This window comes from Melanerpes formicivorus, unplaced genomic scaffold (assembly GCF_026170545.1).
Source record: "Melanerpes formicivorus ecotype bairdi unplaced genomic scaffold, bMelFor1.0.p_v2 SCAF_6, whole genome shotgun sequence".
Lineage (NCBI taxonomy): Eukaryota > Metazoa > Chordata > Aves > Piciformes > Picidae > Melanerpes > Melanerpes formicivorus.
The window spans coordinates 31,458,440-31,478,716 of record NW_027142358.1 but is presented as its reverse complement, the minus strand read 5'-3'; the positions used below and the strand labels follow the sequence as shown (position 1 = coordinate 31,478,716).

Genomic DNA, 20,277 nt, shown 5'->3' with positions numbered 1-20,277 from the left:
GGCTGCTGGCCCCCACAAGCTCCCAGCCTGCATTCCCAGCCTGCTGATCCCTTCTTGGCTCGCAGCCTACGCCAGGATTTTGGGGCAGGTTGAAGCGGGATGGATCACAGGCTTGGGAAACACAGCCTGACTTTCAGACCCTCTCAGTTTCTCCTTCCTTCCCCCCCTTGCAGTCCTGGGTAGGAGGGGTTGGAGTAGATAATCTCTGAGGTCCCTTCCAACCTGAGCCATTCTGGGATGTTTTTATCATAGTAAGCCTGATGAGAGCTTGACCTTTTGTGCTTTTGAGCTCCTTGTTTAGCTTCTGCACCAAAACTGCAGCAGGCTGCCCAGAGAGGCTGTGGAGTCTCCTCCTCTGGAGCCTTTCCAGCCCTGTCTGGATGTGTTCCTCTGTGACCTGTGCTGGATTCTGTAGTCCTGCTCTGGTGTGGGGTGGGTTGGACTCAGTGATCTCCAGAGGTGCCTTCCAACCCCTAAGATCCTGTGAGCTGAGGGTTTGGCTGGCCAGAGTGTCTGTGTGGTGAGCACATCTGAGCTACATGATCCTGTTTTGGCAGGGGGGGTGGACCCAATGTCCTCCTATGAGGACAGACTGAGAGAGTTGGGGCTGTTCAGTCAGGAGAAGAGAAGGCTCTGAGGAGACCTCATTGTGGCCTTCCAGTATCTGAAGGGGGCTACAAGCAAGCTGGGGAGGGACTTTTGAGGGTGTCAGGGAGGGATAGGACTGGGGGGGATGGAGCAAAGCTAGAAGTGGGGAGATTGAGATTGGATGTTAGGAAGAAGTTGTTCCCCATGAGGGTGGTGAGAGCCTGGCACAGGTTGCCCAGGGAGGTGGTGGAAGCCTCCTGCCTGGAGGTGTTTGCAGCCAGGTTGGATGTGGCTGTGAGCAACCTGCTGGAGTGTGAGGTGTCCCTGGCCATGGCAGGGGGTTGGAACTGGCTGAGCCTTGAGGTCCCTTCCGGCCCTGACAGTTCTCTGATTCTATAATGATCTCAGGAGGTCTCTTCCCACCTCTACTGTTCTGTGATTCTGTGATACCTCTGAGTTGAGCATCACTGTGTTCACCCTGGCAAAACCTGGTCCCCTCCCTGACACCAGGCTCCTGGGATGAATGGAATGAAGCTGGAGGTGGGGAGATTGAGGCTGGAGGTGAGGAGGAAGTTCTTCCCCATGAGAGTGGTGAAGCCCTGGAATGGGTTGTCCAGGGAGGTGGTCGAGGCTCTGTCCCTGGAGGTGTTTAAGGCCAGGCTGGCTGAGGCTCTGGCCAGGCTGATCTAGTGTGGGGTGTCCCTGGCCATGGCAGGGGGGTTGGAACTAGCTGATCCTTGTGGTCCCTTCCAACCCTGACTGATACTATGATACTATGAATGTTGGGCAATGTGGTGGCTGGGGAAAGCCATTCTCCTGCCTTGCTTCATAGCCATGGCAGGGACTGCCCTACTAGAGAAGCAAAATGAGCAGCTCCTAGCCACAGAGGTCACTGAAAGATGGGAGAAGGACTGGGAGCCCAGAGGGGATCCAGCAACACCTAAAGGGAAGAGGAGGGGATGTGTTTTGTGTCCTGCTTTTGTATCATTCCCCTTGGCTCCTTGGTTTTCTCCTCTGGACTTCCAACCATGCTCTTCCAGGCTGGGGCTGGCCCCAGTGGAGAGGACAATGCAAGCTGAGGGCTGAGCTAAGCCTGGCCCTGGTGTCAGCTGGGGTTTTGGCAGGCTGTTGCCCTCGGTTTGGTGAAGGATGCAAAGGTACTCGGTGTTTTCCCATTGTTTCAGGTTACTAGGGCAACCTGGTGAGTCAGAGCCCTTTCCAGGCTGGGACTGGGCAGGAAGAACCTGAACTCCCTAGTGGACCTGGAGGGGAACACAGTTACTGAGGATGAGGATAAAGCTGAGGTCCTGAACACCTTCTTTACCTCAATGTTTAACAGCAAGGCAGGAGTTCAGGACGAGTGGTCTCCGGAGCTGGGCGTTGGGGTCGGGGAGCAGAGTAATACCCTGGAAATCCATGAGGAGTTAGTTCGGGACCTGCTGAGCCACTTGGATATCCACAAGTCCATGGGACCAGATGGGATCCATCCTAGGGTGCTGAGAGAGCTGGCGGATGTGCTAGCTAGGCCACTCTCCATCATTTTCCTCCAGTCCTGGCTCACTGGTGAGGTCCCAGATGACTGGAAACTGGCCAACGTGGTCCCCATCCACAAGAAGGGTCGGATGGAGGAACCTGGAAACTACAGGCCAGTCAGCCTGACCTCAGTGCCAGGGAAAGTGATGGAGCAGATTATCCTGGCAGCAATAACTGCGCACCTGAAGGATGGCCAAGGGCTCAGGTCCAGCCAACATGGATTCAGGAAGGGCAGATCCTGCCTCTCCAACCTGATCTCTTTCTATGATCAGGTGACCCGCCTGGTGGATGTGGGGAGGCCTGTGGATGTGGTCTACCTAGACTTCAGCAAGGCCTTTGACACCGTCCCCCACAGCAAACTGCTGACTAAGCTGTCAGCCTGTGGATTGGACCACTACACTCTGTGCTGGGTTAGGAACTGGCTGGAGGGCCGGGCCCAGAGAGTGGTCGTGAACGGTGCCGCATCCAGCTGGAGGCCAGTCACCAGTGGTGTCCCCCAGGGATCAGTGCTGGGCCCTGTCCTCTTCAACATATTCGTTGATGATCTGGATGAAGGGGTAGAGTCAGTCATCAGCAAGTTTGCAGATGACACAAAGTTAGGGGCAGATGTTAGTCAATTAGAGGGTAGAAAGGCTCTGCAGAGGGACCTCGACCGACTGGAAAGATGGGCAGAGTCCAATGGGATGGCTTTCAACAAGTCCAAGTGCCGAGTGCTGCACTTTGGCTATGGCAATCCCATGCAGAGCTATAGGCTGGGGTCGGAGTGGCTGGAGAGCTCCCAGACAGAGAGGGACCTGGGTGTGCTGATCGACAGCCACCTGAATATGAGCCAGCAGTGTGCTCAGGTGGCCAGGAGGGCCAATAGCATTCTGGCCTGCATTAGGAATAGTGTGGCCAGCAGGAGCAGGGAGGTCATAGTGCCCCTGTACTCTGCTCTGGTTAGGCCGCACCTTGAGTACTGTGTCCAGTTCTGGGCCCCTCAGTTTAAGAAGGACATTGAGACACTTGAGCGTGTCCAGAGAAGGGCAACAAGGCTGGTGAGAGGCCTTGAACACAAGCCCTATGAGGAGAGGCTGAGGGAGCTGGGATTGTTTAGCCTGGAGAAGAGGAGGCTCAGGGGTGACCTTATTGCCCTCTACAACTACCTGAAGGGTGGTTGTAGCCAGGAGGGAGTTGGCCTCTTCTCCCAGGCAACCAGCACCAGAACAAGGGGACACAGTCTCAAGCTGCGCCAGGGGAGGTTCAGACTCGAGGTGAGGAGGAAGTTCTTCACCGAGCGAGTCATTCGGCATTGGAATGGGTTGCCCAGGGAGGTGGTTGAGTCATCGACCCTGGAGGCGTTCAAGGGGAGATTGGACGTGGCACTTGGTGCCATGGTCTAGTCATGGGGTCTGCGGTGTCAGGTTGGACTCGATGATCCTCGAGGTCCTTTCCAACCTGGGTGATACTGTGATACTGTGATACTGTGATACTGTGACTTGCCCAGCTCCCCTCCAGCACATTGGTGGAATTGTTATTCCCCAGGGCTGAGCAACAGAGAGGAAGGGACCCCACAGGAGAGAGAGGGTCAGGGAGAACAGCCAGGAAGCCAGATCAAACCTCTGGGGTTAATTTTAACCCAGGATTATCTGGGAAGCCGAGCTGGGAGCATGGACTGCTGGAGACACTGAGTTGTTGAGCTTGGTGCTGATTTGAGGGGGGGTTGGTGGGGAGGCAGCCTAAACTCCTGGGGCAGTTCCAGTCCTTCTGTTGAGTGCAGGGGTTTGTAGTGCTTCAGGAGCCATCTCCTTGCTGACTGATCAGAAGAAGCAGCACCTTTGCTGTCTCTCTTGGGCATACACTTCCTTTTTCCCCACCCCCTCTCTAGGCTCCCATGGTTGTTGCTATGTTTTTTGGGGGGGGGACACACACACAACAGAGCCTGTTGCACAGAGAGCTGTGATAAAATCTGCTCTGGCCCTGCAGGGTGAACCTCCCCATTCTCTCCATTCCATCTGGGTGACACAGGGCAGCCCCTTGTAGAGTGGTGACCTACATCACCCTGTGCACACCCTTGACCTCCCTGTTTGTAGAGGCAGCAAGACCAAAAATGTGGCCAGGAGGAATTTTTCTGTGTCTGTGTGTGGGTTTTGTTTTGCCTCAGCCCCAGTAACCCCCAAACCTGGGAGGAAATCTCTTGCCAGCCTTCAAAAGTACTGAGCAAGAGAAAAAGAAAGCAAATCAAGGAGTTTAAAGGATGACTTGGCTGTTCTGGGGGGTTTTGAAATGTCAGCTATTCTGCTGGTTTGGCAAATTCTTCTCGTGTCTCTCTCTCCCTCCCTCTCTCTCTCTCTCTCTCCCCCTCTTTGTTTTCCTTCCCCTGAGGTCCAGACGTTGCCAGTGCGGTTTGGTGTCGAGAGCTCACGTCTGGGGCTGCAGACTGGGGCTGGCCACAGCCTTGCAGGGATTTTAGGTAGGCAGCCTTGCTCCCTCCCAGTTGTTCTTGCTGGTTTGCTCTTAATGCACAGCTAGCCTTAAGGCCTCCTCTGTTTTAGGTGAGGAGGGGAAGAAAAAAACCCCACAACCAGCCACCCAACAAACCTCTTTTAAGTGCAACAGGAGAGCGTTTCTTGCCTGGTGTTGAACAGGCTAGGCAGCTGCTCCCAGGGGGGAGGGAGATCATAGTATCATAGTGTCAGTCAGGGTTGGAAGGGACCACAAGGATCAGCTAGTTCCAACCCCCCTGCCATGGGCAGGGACACCCCACACTAGATCAGCCTGGCCAGAGCCTCAGCCAGCCTGGGCTTAAACACCTCCAGGGACAGGGCCCCAACCACCTCCCTGGACAACCCATTCCAGGGCTTCACCACTCTCATGGGGAAGAACTTCCTCCTCACCTCCAGCCTGAATCTCCCCACCTCCAGCTTCATTCCATTCCCCCTAGTCCTATCACTCCCTGAGATCCTGAGCAGTCCCTCCCCAGCCTTCCTGTAGCCCCCTTCAGATACTGGAAGGCCACAATGAGGTCACCTGGGAGCCTTCTCTTCTGCAGACTGAACAGCCCCAACTCCTTCAGTCTGTCCTCATAGGAGAGGTGCTCCAGCCCTCTGCTCATCCTCCTGGCCCTTCTCTGGACACCTTCCAGCACCTCCAGATCCCTCTTGCACTAGGGGCTCCAAAGAAGACCACTGCCCCCCTCTGTCCTCAGGGTGCTGGGGTCCCTTCACTTGGCTGAGCAGGTATTTTTTGGGCTGGGGGGCTGGGTTTTACTCTTAGCACATCAGCTCACTTAATGGCATCCACAGAGGACAAAAGGGAGTTGTTCCAAACCTGCAAGCTGCTCTCTGGGCCACTTTCCAGCCCTCCTGGTGATTTGAAGCAGCTCCAGGGCCGGCTGATAGGAGCAGGGAGATGATGTTTGACCTCTCCAGCTCCATCCCCACTTCTTCCACATGCCCTGGGAGGGGGGATTGTGGCTCTGATACTCCCCACAGGACACTGGGGTGGACTGTGGTGGGGTTGCAGCCACTGGGGCAGCAAGCAATGAGCCCTTTTGATTTTTCTATGTACTTTCCCTCCCCCCCCCCCCCCAATCAATTATTTATATCAGGCTATTAAGGGCAGTGCATAGCCTTGGGCAGTCTGGTTTGCACATCTGCTTTCTGAATTAAGCAGAAAGGTCACAGCAGAGCTGGGATGTGTTAGGTACAGATCCCTGCCTAAATGCTTCCCTCCTCCAGACAGAGCAGGGGTTGTGGTTTAGGGTTAACCCTTTGGTTCAGAGGCTGGAAAGTGGCTTGTCCTTGCTAGCTGGGGGACACTGGGATTTAGCACTGCTTTTAAAGGCAGATTTAGGGGATTAAATCACATCTTGGAGTAATTCAGCTGCTTAGTCCTCTCAATGAGCTGTTTCTAAGCTGCTTGTGGTCCTGCTGCTGCCTGTAGCCACTTGTCTAGGAAGGCCCTAAGAGTGCTGGTGAATGGAGTTAGATCCCAGGGCTCAGCACTGGGACCACTTCTCTTTAATGTCAGTGATCTGGACAAGGGGATGGAGGCAGCCTCAGTGAGTTTGCAGATGACACCAAACTGAGCTGGAGCTCAGGGTAGGAAGGCTCTTAGAGAGGGATCTGGCCAGGCAGGATTGATGGGCCAAGGCCAATGGGATGAGGTGCAGCAGGGCCACATCCTGCCCTTGGGATGCAACAACCCTGTGAATGCTTCAGGCTTGGGGCAGAGTGGCTGGAAACTGCCAAGTGGAAAGGGACCTGGGGGTGCTGGTGGACAGCCAGCTGAACATGAGCCAGGGTGTGCCCAGGTGGGCAAGAAGACCAGCAGCATCCTAGCCTGGATCAGCAATAGTGTGGCCAGCAGGAGCAGGGAAGGGGTCATGCCCCTGTTCTCAGCACTGCTGAGGCCACACCTTGAGCACTGTGTCCACTTTGGGGCTCCACACTCCAAGGAGGACATTGAGGGGCTGCAGCAGGCCCAGAGAAGAGCAACCAAGCTGGTGAAGGCTCTTGAGAAGAGGGCTGGTGAGGAGCAGCTGAGGGACCTGTGGTAGTTCAATCTGGAGAAAAGGGAGCGGGGGGAAGACTTTCTGGCTCTCTGAAACTACCTGAAAAGGAGGTTGGAGCCAGGTGGGTTGGTCTTGCCTCCCAGGGAACAAGTGGACCAGCCTCAAGTTGTGCCAGGGGAGGTTGAGGTTGGGCACTAGGAGAAACCCTGAAAGGGTTGTCACTCCCTGGACCAAACTGCCCTGGGAAGTGGTGGAGTCCTAATCCTTGGAGAGATTAAGAAGCCATCCCTGGAGGGATTAAAAAGCCATGTAGATGTGGTGCCAAGGGACATGGTTTAGTGGTGACCTGGCAGTGCTGGATTAATGGTTGGACTTGATGGTCTCCAAGGCCTTTTCCAACCCCAGCAATTCTGTGAGGCTATCCCAACCACAGCAAGAAGTTGTTGAGCTGAGGCTGGGCTGTGCAGCATTGTCCATCCATACTGGTGGAGAAGTGACCCCCCCAGGGCTTGCAGCCTGTGCATCCAAAGGGATGCATTAATGGGGAATTGATTGATTGCTGTGCTTTGTCTAATCACTTTTGCTGCCTTCAAGACCTGGAAGGCCTCTAAAGCTCAGGGCCACTCCATGGGAGCATTAGTTCTGTCATGAGGAAATGTTAGTGCTGGGTCTCTGGGCTTAAACATGGGCTGGGTGGGCATTTCCAACAGCCTATAAACTGGGGGGTGGGGGGGTGGGTTGTAAAGCCCTTGTGTGGCCTGAGAGTTGCAATCAACAGTTCAAAGTCCAGATGGAGACCAGTGGCAAGTGGGTTGGTACTGGGACCAGTGCTGTTCAGTGTCCTTGCCAGCCACATGGACAGTGGGATGGAGGTGCCCTCAGCAAGTCCAAGCTGTGTGGGCCACCATTCATAATTCATTTCACTCTTCTAGTCCTTTTGACCTTTGCCTTTGCCTGGAATCATAGAAGGGTTTGGGTTGGAAAGGACCTCCAAAGGTCATCCAGTCCAACCCCCTCTGCATTGAGCAGGGACATCCTCCACTAGATCAGGTTGCTCAGAGCCTTGTCCAGCCTGACCTTGAATATCTCCAGGGACAGGGCCTCAGCTACCTCCCTGGGCAACCTGTTACAGCATTCCACCACCCTCGTGGTGCAGAACTTGTTCCTAACATCCCATCTAAAACTCACCTTCTCTGGTCTGAAGCCATTGCCCCTGCTCCTATCATTGCAGGCCTTTGGAAACAGTCCCTCTGCAGCCTTCTTGGAGCCCCCTTCAGGTACTGGCAGGCTGCTGTTAGGTCTCCCTGGAGCCTCCTCTTCTCCATGCTGAACACCCCCAGCCCCCTCAGCCAGTCCTCATAGGAGAGGTGTTCCAGCCCTCCAGTCATCTTCTTGGCCCTGCTCTGGACCTGCTCCATCAGGCCCATGTCCTTTCTGTGTTGAGGGTTCCAGAACTGGACACAGCACTCCAGGTGAGGTCTCAGCAGAGCAGAGTGGCAGAATCACCTCTCTCCATCTGCTGGCCAGGCTGCTTTTGATGCAGCCCAGGATGCCCTTGGCCTTCTGGGCTGCAAGTGCCCATTGCTGGCTCTTGTCCAGCTTCTCATCTGCCGGCACCCCCAAGTCCAAACTCACACTGTTGGCTCATCTGGAGGTCATCTTCTTGGTAGCACTGAGGAGTAGGATTTGTTTATTCATCCTAGAAACACAGAAGGAAGAGGTTATAGCTGTTGATTTCCTCTGCAAAGTCATTTTTACTAGCTGCCATTGATTGGTATCTCACTGACTCACGAGCCCTCCTTGGTCTTTTCCTTGTGTTGTCTTCTCCTGGGGCTTCTGGAGTGGTAGGTCAAACTTGACTCACTGGTACAGCTGAGTAATGCTCTTGCTCTCTTCTCCCCAAAAAGCCATTGTTAATTTCCACCAAAGGCAAGGATGCTGCAGACTGAAGCATTTCCTTCCAGGGGAGGAATTTGTGCTTCAGAGGGGGTCACAGTGAGATGCTGGCTGGTGGAGGCAGCCCCCCGTGGGAAAGGCAGCTCTCCTCTGCTCTCTTGATGGGATGGGTGATGTCATGGACCATATGAGCCATCCCCATCCTGAGGAGATCAGCCTTATTCCAGCTTGGCTGTTTGACACTGTGGTTTTTACCCAGGGGGAAGGGAAAAGGAGGAGGGAGATGAGATCTTTGCACCTGGTCTTCTGTGGTCTTGGAAAGCGGAGCAGAATGCTGAACGTGGGAACGGGGAGGACAGAAAGGGCTTGAGAGCTGAGGTTGTCTTCACTTGAGGTGCTGGAGCATGTCCAAAGGAGGGCAGTGAAGCTGGGGAAGAGCCTTGAGAACAGGCCTTGTGTGGAGCAGCTGAGGGAGCTGAGGTTGTTTAGCCTGGAGAAAAGGAGGCTGAGGGGAGACCTACTCACTCTCTACAACTCCCTGAAAAGAGATGGAGCCAAGTGGGGGTTGGTCTCTTCTCCTGAGGAAGGAGCAATTAGAAAGGGCCTCAAGTTTCAGCAGGGGAGGTGGAGTTTGGACATTAGGAGGAATTTCTGCACTGCACTGGTTAGGCTGCACCTCGAGTCCTGTGTCCACTTCTGGGCTCCTCAGTTTAGGAAGGAGGTTGACTTGCTGGAAGGTGTCCAGAGAAGGGCAACAAAGTTGGTGAGGGGTTTGGAACACAGCCCTGTGAGGAGAGCTGAGGGAGCTGGGGCTGCTTAGCCTGGAGAAGAGGAGACTCAGGGGAGACCTTATCACTCTCTACAACTACCTGAAGGGAGGTTGTAGACAGGCAGAGGTTGGTCTCTTCTCCCAGGCAGCCAGCACCAGAACAAGAGGACACAGTCTCAGGCTGCACCAGGGGAGGTTTAGGTTGGATGTTAGGAAGAAGTTCTATACAGAGAGAGTGATTGCCCATTGGAATGGGCTGCCCATGGAGGTGGTGGAGTTGCTGTCACTGGAGGTGTTCAGGAGGAGACTTGATGGGGTGCTTGGTGCCATGGGTTAGCTGTTTAGGTGGGTTGGATTGGTTGATGGGTTGGACACGATGATCTTGAAGGTCTCTTCCAACCTGGTCTGGTCTATTCTAAATAAATACTCTAAATAAATTGGTTTATTCTTCCTCAGAAGGGTTTTCAAGGCCTGGACCAGGCTGCCCAGGGCAGTGGTGGAGTGCCCATCCCTGGGAGGATTCCCAAGCCACACAGATGTGGTGCTGGGGGTTAGGGTTTGGCGGTGACCTGGCAGCGCTGGCCCAGCGGGTGGGGTCGAGGATCTGCAGGCTTTCTTTTCTTCTTTTCTTTTGTTTTGTTTTCCCCAACCTAAATGATTCTGTGATTTATTTATTTATTTATATTTAAATTCTGTGAACTACTACTCTTGTTTCATTTCCCTCCCTTCTCCAGGTGGATGAAATTTACCACGACGAGTCCCTGGGCGTTCACATTAACATTGTGCTGGTCAGGATGATCATGGTGGGGTACCGCCAGGTAAATGCACTGCTTGGGCATGGGGAGGAGAAGATGATCCCATTGCAAGCAGGCTCCTGCTTTTCTGCTGCCTCCCCAGCTTGAGCCCTGCCCCATGAGTGAAGGAAGGCCAATGGCACCCTAGCCTGCATCAGGAACAGTGTGGCCAGCAGGAGCAGGGAGGTCATTGTGCCCCTGAACTCAGCACTGGCTAGGCCACACCTTGAGCCCTGTGTCCAGTTCTGTGCCCCTCACTTTAGGAAGGACATTGAGACACTTGAATGTGTCCAGAGAAAGGCAACAAAGCTGGGGAGGGGTCTGGAGCACAGCCCTGTGAGGAGAGGCTGAGGGAGCTGAGGTTGCTTAGCCTGGAGAAGAGGAGGCTCAGGGGAGACCTTCTTGCTCTCTCCAAGTCCCTGAAGGGAGGTTGTAGCCAGGTGGGGGTTGGTCTCTTCTCCCAGGCAAGCAGCCCCAGAACAAGAGGACACAGTCTCAAGCTGTGCCAGGGGAAGTTTAGGCTGGATGTTAGGAAGAAGTTCTTCCCAGCAAGAGAGATTGGCCATTGGGATGTGCTGCCCAGGGAGGTGGTGGAGTCACCAGCCCTGGAGCTATTCAAAAAAGGCTTGGATGTGGCACTTGGAGCCATGGTTTAGTTGCCAGGAGGTGTTAGGTATTAGGTAATAGGTTGGACTTGGTGATCTCTGAGGTCTTTTCCAACCTGGTTGATTCTGTGAGTCTATGAAGGCTGCCAACATGCAGCATAGACACAGCAGGCATCTGCTGCTTCTCCCAAGGCTGGCAAGCACGTAGAGCACCATGGCTTAGCATCTCATCACCATAACTCTTGTGCCCAAAGAGGGTCAGATACCCTCTGGAACCTGCCTGCATCCATTTGTAGCACTTAGGGATGTCCCAGCTTGGAAAAAAATGTGGCCCTTCAGAGGAGCTGTTGATGCCCAAGAGAGAGCTGTGCTGTGCAGGGATGAATTAGTCAATATCTGAAGGGGGCTACAAGAAAGCTGGGGAGGGACTTTTGAGGGTGTTGGGTAGTGATAGGACTGGGGGGGGATGGATCCAAGCTAGAGAAGGAGAGATTTAGTCTGGATGATAGGAAGTTTTTCTTCCCCATGATGGTGGTGAGTCACTGGAACAGATTGCCCAGGGAGGTGGTGGGTGCCTCATTCCTGGAGGTTTTGGAGGCCAGGCTGAAGGTGGCTCTGGGCAACCTGATCTAGTAGAAAGTGTCCCTGCCCATGGCAGGGGGCTTGGAACTGGATGATCCTCGAGGTCCCTTCCAACCCTGACAATTCTGTGGTTCTGTGTGAGTTTGAGCCTTCATCCAGCTGCTTTCTGAAGCTTGGAGATCTGGAGAGCCCCATAGCTGTTCAGCCTTGGGGCAAAGAGATGTCCTTGGGGAGCTGGGTGGCTGCAATTGGCCTTTATCTGCTTGCTGTGGGGTGTGTGGAGAGCCACGAGAAGCTTCCTCAGTAGCTCAAGGGTGGCAGTAATTGAAGGGACAGAGATGGCTTCCCAAGGTGCTAGGAGCTGGATATCAGTGAGCTGGATATCAGTGAAGAGAAGCCAAGCCTGGGATCTCCTCCATCCCAGCCTTGACTCAGCAGCCCTGGAAGGCTCTGCTGCTCATCCCACAGCTCTCAGGTGGCTTGGGCATGTACAGGAGAAGCACAGGAAGGTTGCATGTGGTTTCTCAGGCTGCATTTATTCTTCCAGGCTCATCTGAGTGCAGCAGGCAGGAGATTTTCTTTACCAAAATGTGATTTGCTGTGCTTTTGGTGGCAAGCCTCTGCCCCAGGGGAAGCCTTCTAGCAGGGGTATTAACGACTCAGCATGGTGATGTCTCTCTGTGTGGTCCTCTAATAAGCCCCATTAGGTCTTGGGAAAAAACCCTCCTTGGTACTTGAATCTTCCTGGCCAGCAGAATGCCTCCTAGAGAGCCAGGGATGAGCAGATGCTTGCATAGACTCGTAGAATAGCTTGGGTTGGAGGAGACTTCTACTCCAACCCCCTGCCCCTCAGCTAGACTTGGTTGCCCAAGGCCTCATCCAGTCTGGCCTTAAACATCTCCAGGGAGGTGGCATCCACAACCACTCTGGGCAACTTATTCTGAAGTCTCACCACCCTCATACTGAAGAGCTTCTTGCTAAGATCCAGTCTAAACCTACTCTCCCTCAGCTTCAAACCATTCCCCCTTGTCCTGTCCCTTATGAAAAGTCCCTCTGCAGCCTTCCTGTAGGTTCCCCTCAGGTATTGAGAGGCAGCTCTAAGGTCCCCCTGGTGTCTTCTCTTCTCCAGCCTGAACAACCTTAGCCCCCTCACCCTATTCTCATAACAGAGGTGCTCCCATGTTTGAATCCAGGCAAGAGCTCAGGGTCACCACAGTTTAGGTCTGATGCTTCCTGAGCAAGTCCTTCCATGGCTTCTTGGCTCCCACCTTCCACTTTGTAGGGTAAAACCTTTGTGGCCTCCACTTAAGGGCCAGGGGAAGGACAATATTTCTTACCTTCATCTTCCCATCACTGTAGCTCAGTGAGAGAGCTGGAGAAAAGGAGGCTGAGGGGAGACCTCTCCACAGCTCCCTAAAAAGAGGCTAGAGCCAAGGAGCAAGAAATCAGAAAGGGCTTCAAGCTTCCTTAGGGGATGTTTAGATTGGGCATGAGGAGAAATTCCTTCCTCAGGAGGGTTATCAGGGCCTGGACCAACCTGGTGAGAGAGTTATTGTGGAGGGCATCATTCTGCAGAGTGCTAATCTTGAGCCAAAAAAGCCCTGCACACCTCCCCCTCCTAGGTGCTTGGTCACTGTGGGTCAGGTTTTATGGGGTTGCATGGCTCTGCTCATTGCTGAGCATCAGCATCTTGTGATGTCTCAACAAGGAGCCCACGAAGGAGCTAAGGATCCGAATCCTCTTTTGAGCTGCTCTCCTCTTTTATCTACTGCTGCCTCTTTTGCAGCCTGTGACTGGCTGAGCCTGTGACGGACAGTCAGTTGGGACTGACTGCTTGTGACTCGTTGTGACTCTGTGATGAACTCTCTGTGACTGGTGGGGACTCTGACTCTGTGATGGACTCTGTGTGACGGTGACTCTGTGACTGGTTGTGACAGGTGGTGACTCTCTGTGACGGACTCTGTGACAGACTGCATTTCTGTGATGGACTCTGTGACTGGTGGTGAGACTGTGACAGACTCTCTGTGACTGGTGGTGACTCTTTGATGGACTCTGTGACTGGTGGTGAGACTGTGACAGACTCTCTGTGACTGGTGGTGACTCTTTGATGGACTCTGTGACTGGTGGTGAGACTGTGACAGACTCTCTGTGACTGGTGGTGACTCTTTGATGGACTCTGTGACTGGTGGTGAGACTGTGACAGACTCTCTGTGACTGGTGGTGACTCTATAACTGGTGGTGACTCTGTGATGGACTCTGTGACTGGTGGTGAGACTGTGACAGACTCTCTGTGACTGGGGGTGACTCTATAACTGGTGGTGACTCTGTGATGGACTCTCTGACTGGTGATGAGACTGTGACAGACTCTCTGTGACTGGTGGTGACTCTAACTGGTGGTGACTCTGTGATGGACTCTGACTGGTGGTGAGACTGTGACAGACTCTCTGTGACTGGTGGTGACTCTGTGATGGACTCTGTGACTGGTGGTGAGACTGTGACAGACTCTCTGTGACTGGTGGTGACTCTAACTGGTGGTGACTCTGTGATGGACTCTGACTGGTGGTGAGACTGTGATGGACTCTCTGTGACTGGTGGTGACTCTAACTGGTGGTGACTCTGTGATGGACTCTCTGACTGGTGGTGAGACTGTGACGGACTCTCTGTGACGACTCTGTGACTGGTGGTGACTCTGTGATGGTGACTCTGTGGTGGTGACTGGTGACAACTGACAGTGATGGACGGTGACTGTGGCGGTCTCTCTGTGACTGACGGTGACTCTGTGACGGGTTGTGACAGTGACTCTGTGACGGACTCTGTGACTGGTGGTGAGACTGTGATGGACTCTCTGTGAAGGACTCTCTGTGACAGACTTTCTGTGACTGGTGGTGACTCTGTGACGGACTCTCTGTGACTGACGGGGACTCTGTGACAGGTTGTGACAGTGACTCTGTGACAGACGCTGTGACTGGTGGTGAGACTGTGATGGACTCTCTGTGAAGGACTCTCTGTGACTGGTGGTGACTCTGTGGTGGTGACTCTCTGACTGGTTGTGACTGGTGACGACTCTGTGACAGTGACGGACGGTGACTGTGGCGGTCTCTCTGTGACTGACAGTGACTCTGTGACGGACTCTGTGACTGGTGGTAGGACTGTGACGGACTCTCTGTGACAGACTGTGTTTCTGCAATGGACTCTGTGATCTGGTGATTGAGTGACCCTGTGGGTGTAGCTGTGTGAGTGCCCCTGTGGGTGAAACTGTGTGAGTGACCCTGTGAGTGTAAGTCTGTGAGTGACCCTCTGGGTGTAATTGTGTGAGTGACCCTGTAGGTGAAACGGTGTAGGTGTAACTGTGTGAGTGACCCTGTGGGTGTAACTGTGTGAGTGACCCTGTAGGTGAAACGGTGTAGGTGTAACTGTGTGAGTGACCCTGTGGGTGAAACTCTTGTGAGTGACCCTGTGGGTGTAGCTGTGTGCGTGCCCCTGTGGGTGAAACTGCGTGAGTGCCCCTGTGGGTGTAGCTGTGTGAGTGCCCCCGTGGGTCTAACGGTGTGAGTGCCCCTGTGGGTGTGACTGTGAGTGCCCCTGTGGTTGTAGCTGTGTGAGTGCCCCTGTGGGTGTAACGGTGTGAGTGCCCCTGTGGGTGAAACTGCGTGAGTGCCCCTGTGGGTCTAACGGTGTGAGTGCCCCTGTGGGTGTAACGGTGTGAGTGCCCCTGTGGGTGTAGCTGTGTGAGTGCCCCTGTGGGTGTAACAGTGTGAGTGCCCCTGTGGGTGTAGCTGTGTGAGTGCCCCTGTGGGTGTAGCTGTGTGAGTGACCCTATGGGTCTAACTCTGTGAGTGACTCTGTGGGTGTAGCTGTGTGAGTGACCCTGTGGGTCTAACTCTGTGAGTGACTCTGTGGGTGTAGCAGTGTGAGTGCCCCTGTGGGTGTAGCTGTGTGAGTGACCCTGTGGGTCTAACTCTGTGAGTGACTCTGTGGGTGTAGCAGTGTGAGTGCCCCTGTGGGTGTAGCTGTGTGAGTGCCCCTGTGGGTGTAGCAGTGTGAGTGCCCCTGTGGGTGTAGCTGTGTGAGTGCCCCTGTGGGTGTAGCTGTGGGAGTGACCCTGTGTGTGTTTGCTCCCCAGTCAGTCAGCCTGATCGAGCGTGGGAACCCCTCCCGGAGCCTGGAGCAGGTGTGCCGCTGGGCTCACTCGCAGCAGCGCTCCGACCCCGCGCACGCCGAGCACCACGACCACGCCGTCTTCCTCACCAGGCAAGACTTTGGGCCCGCAGGTATGCAAGGTACTGTATTTATCTGGATCAGGTATGTGCAGCTTGCTGGGGGAAAGCCAGCCCAGGGGAGAGGATTGCCTGCCAGCAAGGCCCAGGAAACAAAAAAGGCTTCTGCCCCTTGGTGTTTCTTCTCCTGTGAAGTGGAAGGAAGAGAATTCAGCCCCAGCAGGAACCTGAATGGTAAACAAACAAACAAGCAAACAACAACAACAAAATCATCTCTATTCATAGGCTCATAGAATCAATAAGGTTGGAAAAGACCTCAAAGATCATCAGGTCCAACCTGCCACCACAGACCTCATGACTGCTAAACCGTGGCGCCAAGTGCCACATCCAATCCCCTCTTGAACACCTCCAGGGATGGGGACTCCACCACCTCCCTGGGCAGCACATCCCAATGGCTAACAACTCTCTCTGGGAAGAACTTTCTCTTGACCTCAAGTCTAAACTTCCCCTGGCACAGCTTGAGACTGTGTCCTCTTGTTCTGGTGCTGGGTGCCTGGGAGAAGAGACCAACCCCCACCTGGCTACAACCTCCCTTCAGGGACTTGGAGAGAGCAAGAAGGTCTCTCCTGAGCCTCCTCTTCTGCAGGCTAAGCAACCCCAGCTCCCTCAGCCTCTCCTCACAGGGCTGTGCTCAAGGCCTCCCCCCAGCTTTCTTGCCCTTCTCTGGACACCTTCAAGAGTCTCAATGTCCTTAAATTGAGGAGCCCAGAACTGGCCACAGGACTCAAGGTGTGGCCTAAGCAGTGCTGAGCACAGGGCACAATGACTCCCTGCTCCTGCTGGCCACACTCTTCCTGATGCAGGCCAGGATGCCATTGGCCGCCTTGGCTGCCTGGGCACACTGCAGGCTCATGTTCAGCCTACCACCAACCTGTACCCCCAGGTCCCTTTCTGCCTGGCTGCTCTCAGCCACTCTGACCCCAGCCTGTAGCACTGCCTGGGGTTGCTGTGGCCAATGTGCAGCACCTGGCACTTGGATGTGTTCAATCTCCTGCCCTTGGACTCTGCCCATCTGTCCAGCCTGTCGAGGTCCCTCTGCAGAGCCTCTCTACCCTCCAGCAGATCAACTCCTGCCCCCAGCTTGGTGTCATCTGCAAACTTACTGATGGTGGACTCCATCCCCTCCTCCAGATCATCAACAAAGATATTGAAGAGCATGGGGCCCAGCACTGATCCCTGGGGGACGCCACTGGTGACTCTTGGATCCTCAAGTCCTTCCTTCACTGACTTCCTTCCCTGTGTTGCCAAAAGGCTTAGAAAACAATTCTAGGTGTTAAAAAAAACAAGCCCAAAAAAAACCAAGGGTTGGGAAATGCTTCTAGCAAGTGCCAAGGAATTTCTTGAGTGATTGAGTTGTTCTCTCCTGGGAGAGTGTGAAAAAGGGGAAGTCACCCCAGAAATGGAGGTGGCAGAAGGCTGAGTGGCTGGGGAGAAGATGGCCTTGCCCAGAGCTGCCCCACTGCACTGCACTGATCGAGGGCTGGGCAGGTGCATGGTGCTTCCTGCCCCTCTGCCTGGGGCTGCTGTTGGCTGCATGTGTGGGTGCATGGCAGGGGTGCCCTGCAGCCCCCCTGAGCAGGGCTGGGGTTTTGGGGGGGTGGGGGGTGGAGGACACCTTGCACCTTTCCTTCTCTCTTCCTTTCTTCTCTATGTTTGGGCTGGCAGATGGTGGTCACTGATACAGAGAAGGCACCCATGGGTCCCCACCAACACCGATAAGGCACCCATGGGTCCCCACCAACACTGATAAGGCACCCATGGGTCCCCACCAACACAGATAAGGCACCCATGGGTCCCCACCAACGCTGATAAGGCACCCATGGGTCATCACCAACGCTGATAAGGCACCCATGGGTCATCACCAACGCTGATAAGGCACCCATGGGTCCCCACCAACACAGATAAGGCACCCATGGGTCCCCACCAGTGCTGATAAGGCACCCATGGGTCCCCACCAACGCTGATAAGGCACCCATGGGTCCCTACCACCACCATTAAAACACCCATGGGTCCCCACCAGCGCTGATAAAGCACCCATGGGTCCCCACTAACACCATTAAAGCATGCATGGGTCCCCACCAACACCGTTAAAACACCCATAGGTCCCCACCAACACCGATAAGGCACCCATGGGTCCCCACCAACACTGATAAGGCACCCATGGATTCCCACCAACAGTGCTAAAGAAGCCTGACCAAAGGCATCCATGGGTCCCTTTGCTGCCCTCCCACTGGCATGAGGCCAGAGTGGTGCTGTTGAGTCTCCTCATGCCCTCCCCCTGCTCTTGGCACTGGTGGCAGACTGGGGGTGCTGGTGAGCCAGTCCTTGGGCTGCCATCCAAGCGACCTGGGCAGCTCCTCTCCTTCAGCGCCTTCCTCCTCGTTTTCTGCTCCCTCTGCACTGAAGGCAGGCTGGGGGCTGTTTGGGGATTTTCAATCACTCATTCTTGCTCCCCTCTCTCAAAGGTTTTCTCTCTCCTCTCCTCCTCTCCTCTCCCCCTGCCTTCTCCCTTGCCTCAGGCTATGCACCGGTGACGGGGATGTGCCACCCGCTGCGCAGCTGCACCCTCAACCACGAGGATGGCTTCTCCTCAGCCTTTGTTGTTGCCCATGAGACTGGCCATGTGTAAGTCCTGGGGGAACTTCTGGTGGCCTTTCAGTGCTTACAGGGGCTGGGAAGGGAGCTGGGGACAGACACCTGAGTGGGGCCTGTTGTGACAGGACAAGGGCTGCTGATGGTTTGAGACCCCATGCAGTGCTGCAGACTGGGGGATGGAATCATGCATCTGGGTGGAGGCAATCCCAGGCACAAATGCAGGCTGGGCAGGGACTGGCTGGAAAGCAGCCCTGAGGAGAGAGACTTGGGGGTGCTGGGGGAGGAGAAGCTCAACAGGAGCTCTCAGTGTGCACTTGCAGCCCACAAAGCCAATCAGCTCCTGGGCTGCATCAGGAGAAGTGTGGCCAGCAGGGCAAGGGAGGTGATCCTCCCCCTCTGCTCAGCTCTGGGGAGACCCCACCTGGAGTCCTGCCTCCAGTTCTGGAGCCCCTATGACAAGAGGGATGTGGAGGTGCTGGAAGGTGTCCAGAGAAGGGCCAGGAGGATGAGCAGTGGGCTGGAGCACCTCTGCTGTGAGGACAGACTGAAGGAGTTGGGGCTGTTCAGTCTGGAGAAGAGAAGGCTCCCAGGTGACCTCATTGTGGCCTTCCAGTATCTGAAAGGGGCTACAGGAAGGCTGGGGAGGGACTGCTCAGGATCTCAGGTAGTGATAGGACTAGGGGGAATGGAATGAAGCTGGAGGTGGGGAGATTCAGGCTGGAGGTGAGGAGGAAGTTCTTCCCCATGAGAGTGGTGAAGCCCTGGAATGGGTTGTCCAGGGAGGTGGTTGGGGCCCTGTCCTTGGAGGTGTTTAAGGCCAGGCTGGCTGAGGCTCTGGCCAGGCTGATCTAGTGTGGGGTGTCCCTGCCCATGGCAGGGGGGTTGGAACTAGATGATCCTTGTGGTCCCTTCCAGCCCTGACTGATACTATGATACTATGATGGTCTGAGATCCCATGCAGTGCTGCAGACTGGGGGATGGAATCACAGAATCACAGAATTGTCAGGGTTGGAAGGGACCTCAAGGCTCAGCCAGTTCCAACCCCCCTGCCATGGCCAGGGACACCTCACACTCCAGCAGGTTGCTCACAGCCACATCCAGCCTGGCTGCAAACACCTCCAGGCAGGAGGCTTCCACCACCTCCCTGGGCAACCTGTGCCAGTGTCTCTGAACCTCTCCCTGCCATGATGAGTGGCTGGAGTGCAGCCTGGCTGAGAAGGGACCTGGGGGTGCTGGGTGACAGCTGCTGACCATGAGCCAGCAGTGTGCCCAGGTGGCCAAGAAGGCCGAGGGCATCCTGGCCTGCATCAGGAACAGTGTGGCCAGCAGGAGCAGGGAAGTTATTCTGCCTCTGTACTCAGCACTGTTGAGGCCTCACCTCAAGCACTGTGTGCAGCTCTGGGCTTCTCATTTCAGGAAGAATACTGAGGTGCTGCAGCAGGTTCAGAGGAGTGTGACCAGACTGGTGGGGGGGCTGGAGGGAAAGTCTGATGAGGAAAGGCTGAGGGAGCTGGGGGGTGCTCAGCCTGCAGAGGAGGAGACTTAGAGGGGACCTTATTGCTCTCTACAGCTACCTAAAAGGAAATTGTAGTCAGGTGTGGGTCAGGCTCTCCTCCCAGGCAACTTGTGACAGGACAAGAGGGCATGGCCTGGAGCTGCACCAGGGGAGGCTTAGGTTGGATATTAGGAAGCACTTCTTCCCAGAATGGCTGATTAGGCACTGGGATGTGCTGCCCAGGGAGGTGGTGGAGTCACCATCACTGGAGGTCCTTCAGAAGAGATTTGATGTGGCACTTGGTGGCAGGGATAGGCCACACCTGGAGTCCTGTGTCCAGTTCTGGGCCCCTCAATTTAGGAAGGACATTGAGACACTTCAAGGTGTCCAAAGAAAGGCAACAAAGCTGGGGGGAGGTTTAGAGTACAAGCCCTATGAGGAGAGGCTGAGGGAGCTGGGGTTGCTTAGCCTGGAGAAGAGGAGGCTCAGGGGAGACCTCATTGCTGTCTACAGCTACCTGAAGGGAGGCTGCAGCCAGGTGAAGGTTGGTCTCTTCTCCCAGGCAAGCAGCAGCAGAAGAAGAGGACACAGTCTCAAGCTGCACCAGGGGAGGTTTAGGCTGGAGGTGAGGAGAAAGTTCTTCCCAGA

At 54.9% G+C, this 20,277-nt stretch overlaps 1 protein-coding gene across 4 annotated transcripts in view; it reads left to right on the top strand.

Annotated features, from left to right (window-relative positions):
- ADAMTS14 (ADAM metallopeptidase with thrombospondin type 1 motif 14) overlaps positions 1-20,277 on the top strand; it is a 61,746-nt gene that overhangs the window by 22,841 nt on the left and 18,628 nt on the right. For 2 of the 4 annotated variants that reach the window (XM_068140331.1, XM_068140330.1), the window contains exons 5-7: positions 10,016-10,099; positions 15,386-15,533; positions 18,059-18,164. In XM_068140331.1, the coding sequence (XP_067996432.1) occupies positions 10,016-10,099; positions 15,386-15,533; positions 18,059-18,164 (338 nt within the window). Of the gene's footprint in view, positions 1-10,015; positions 10,100-15,385; positions 15,543-18,058; positions 18,165-20,277 lie in introns of all 4 variants that reach the window. The other 2 variants (XM_068140329.1, XM_068140328.1) reach the window with 1 other exon arrangement.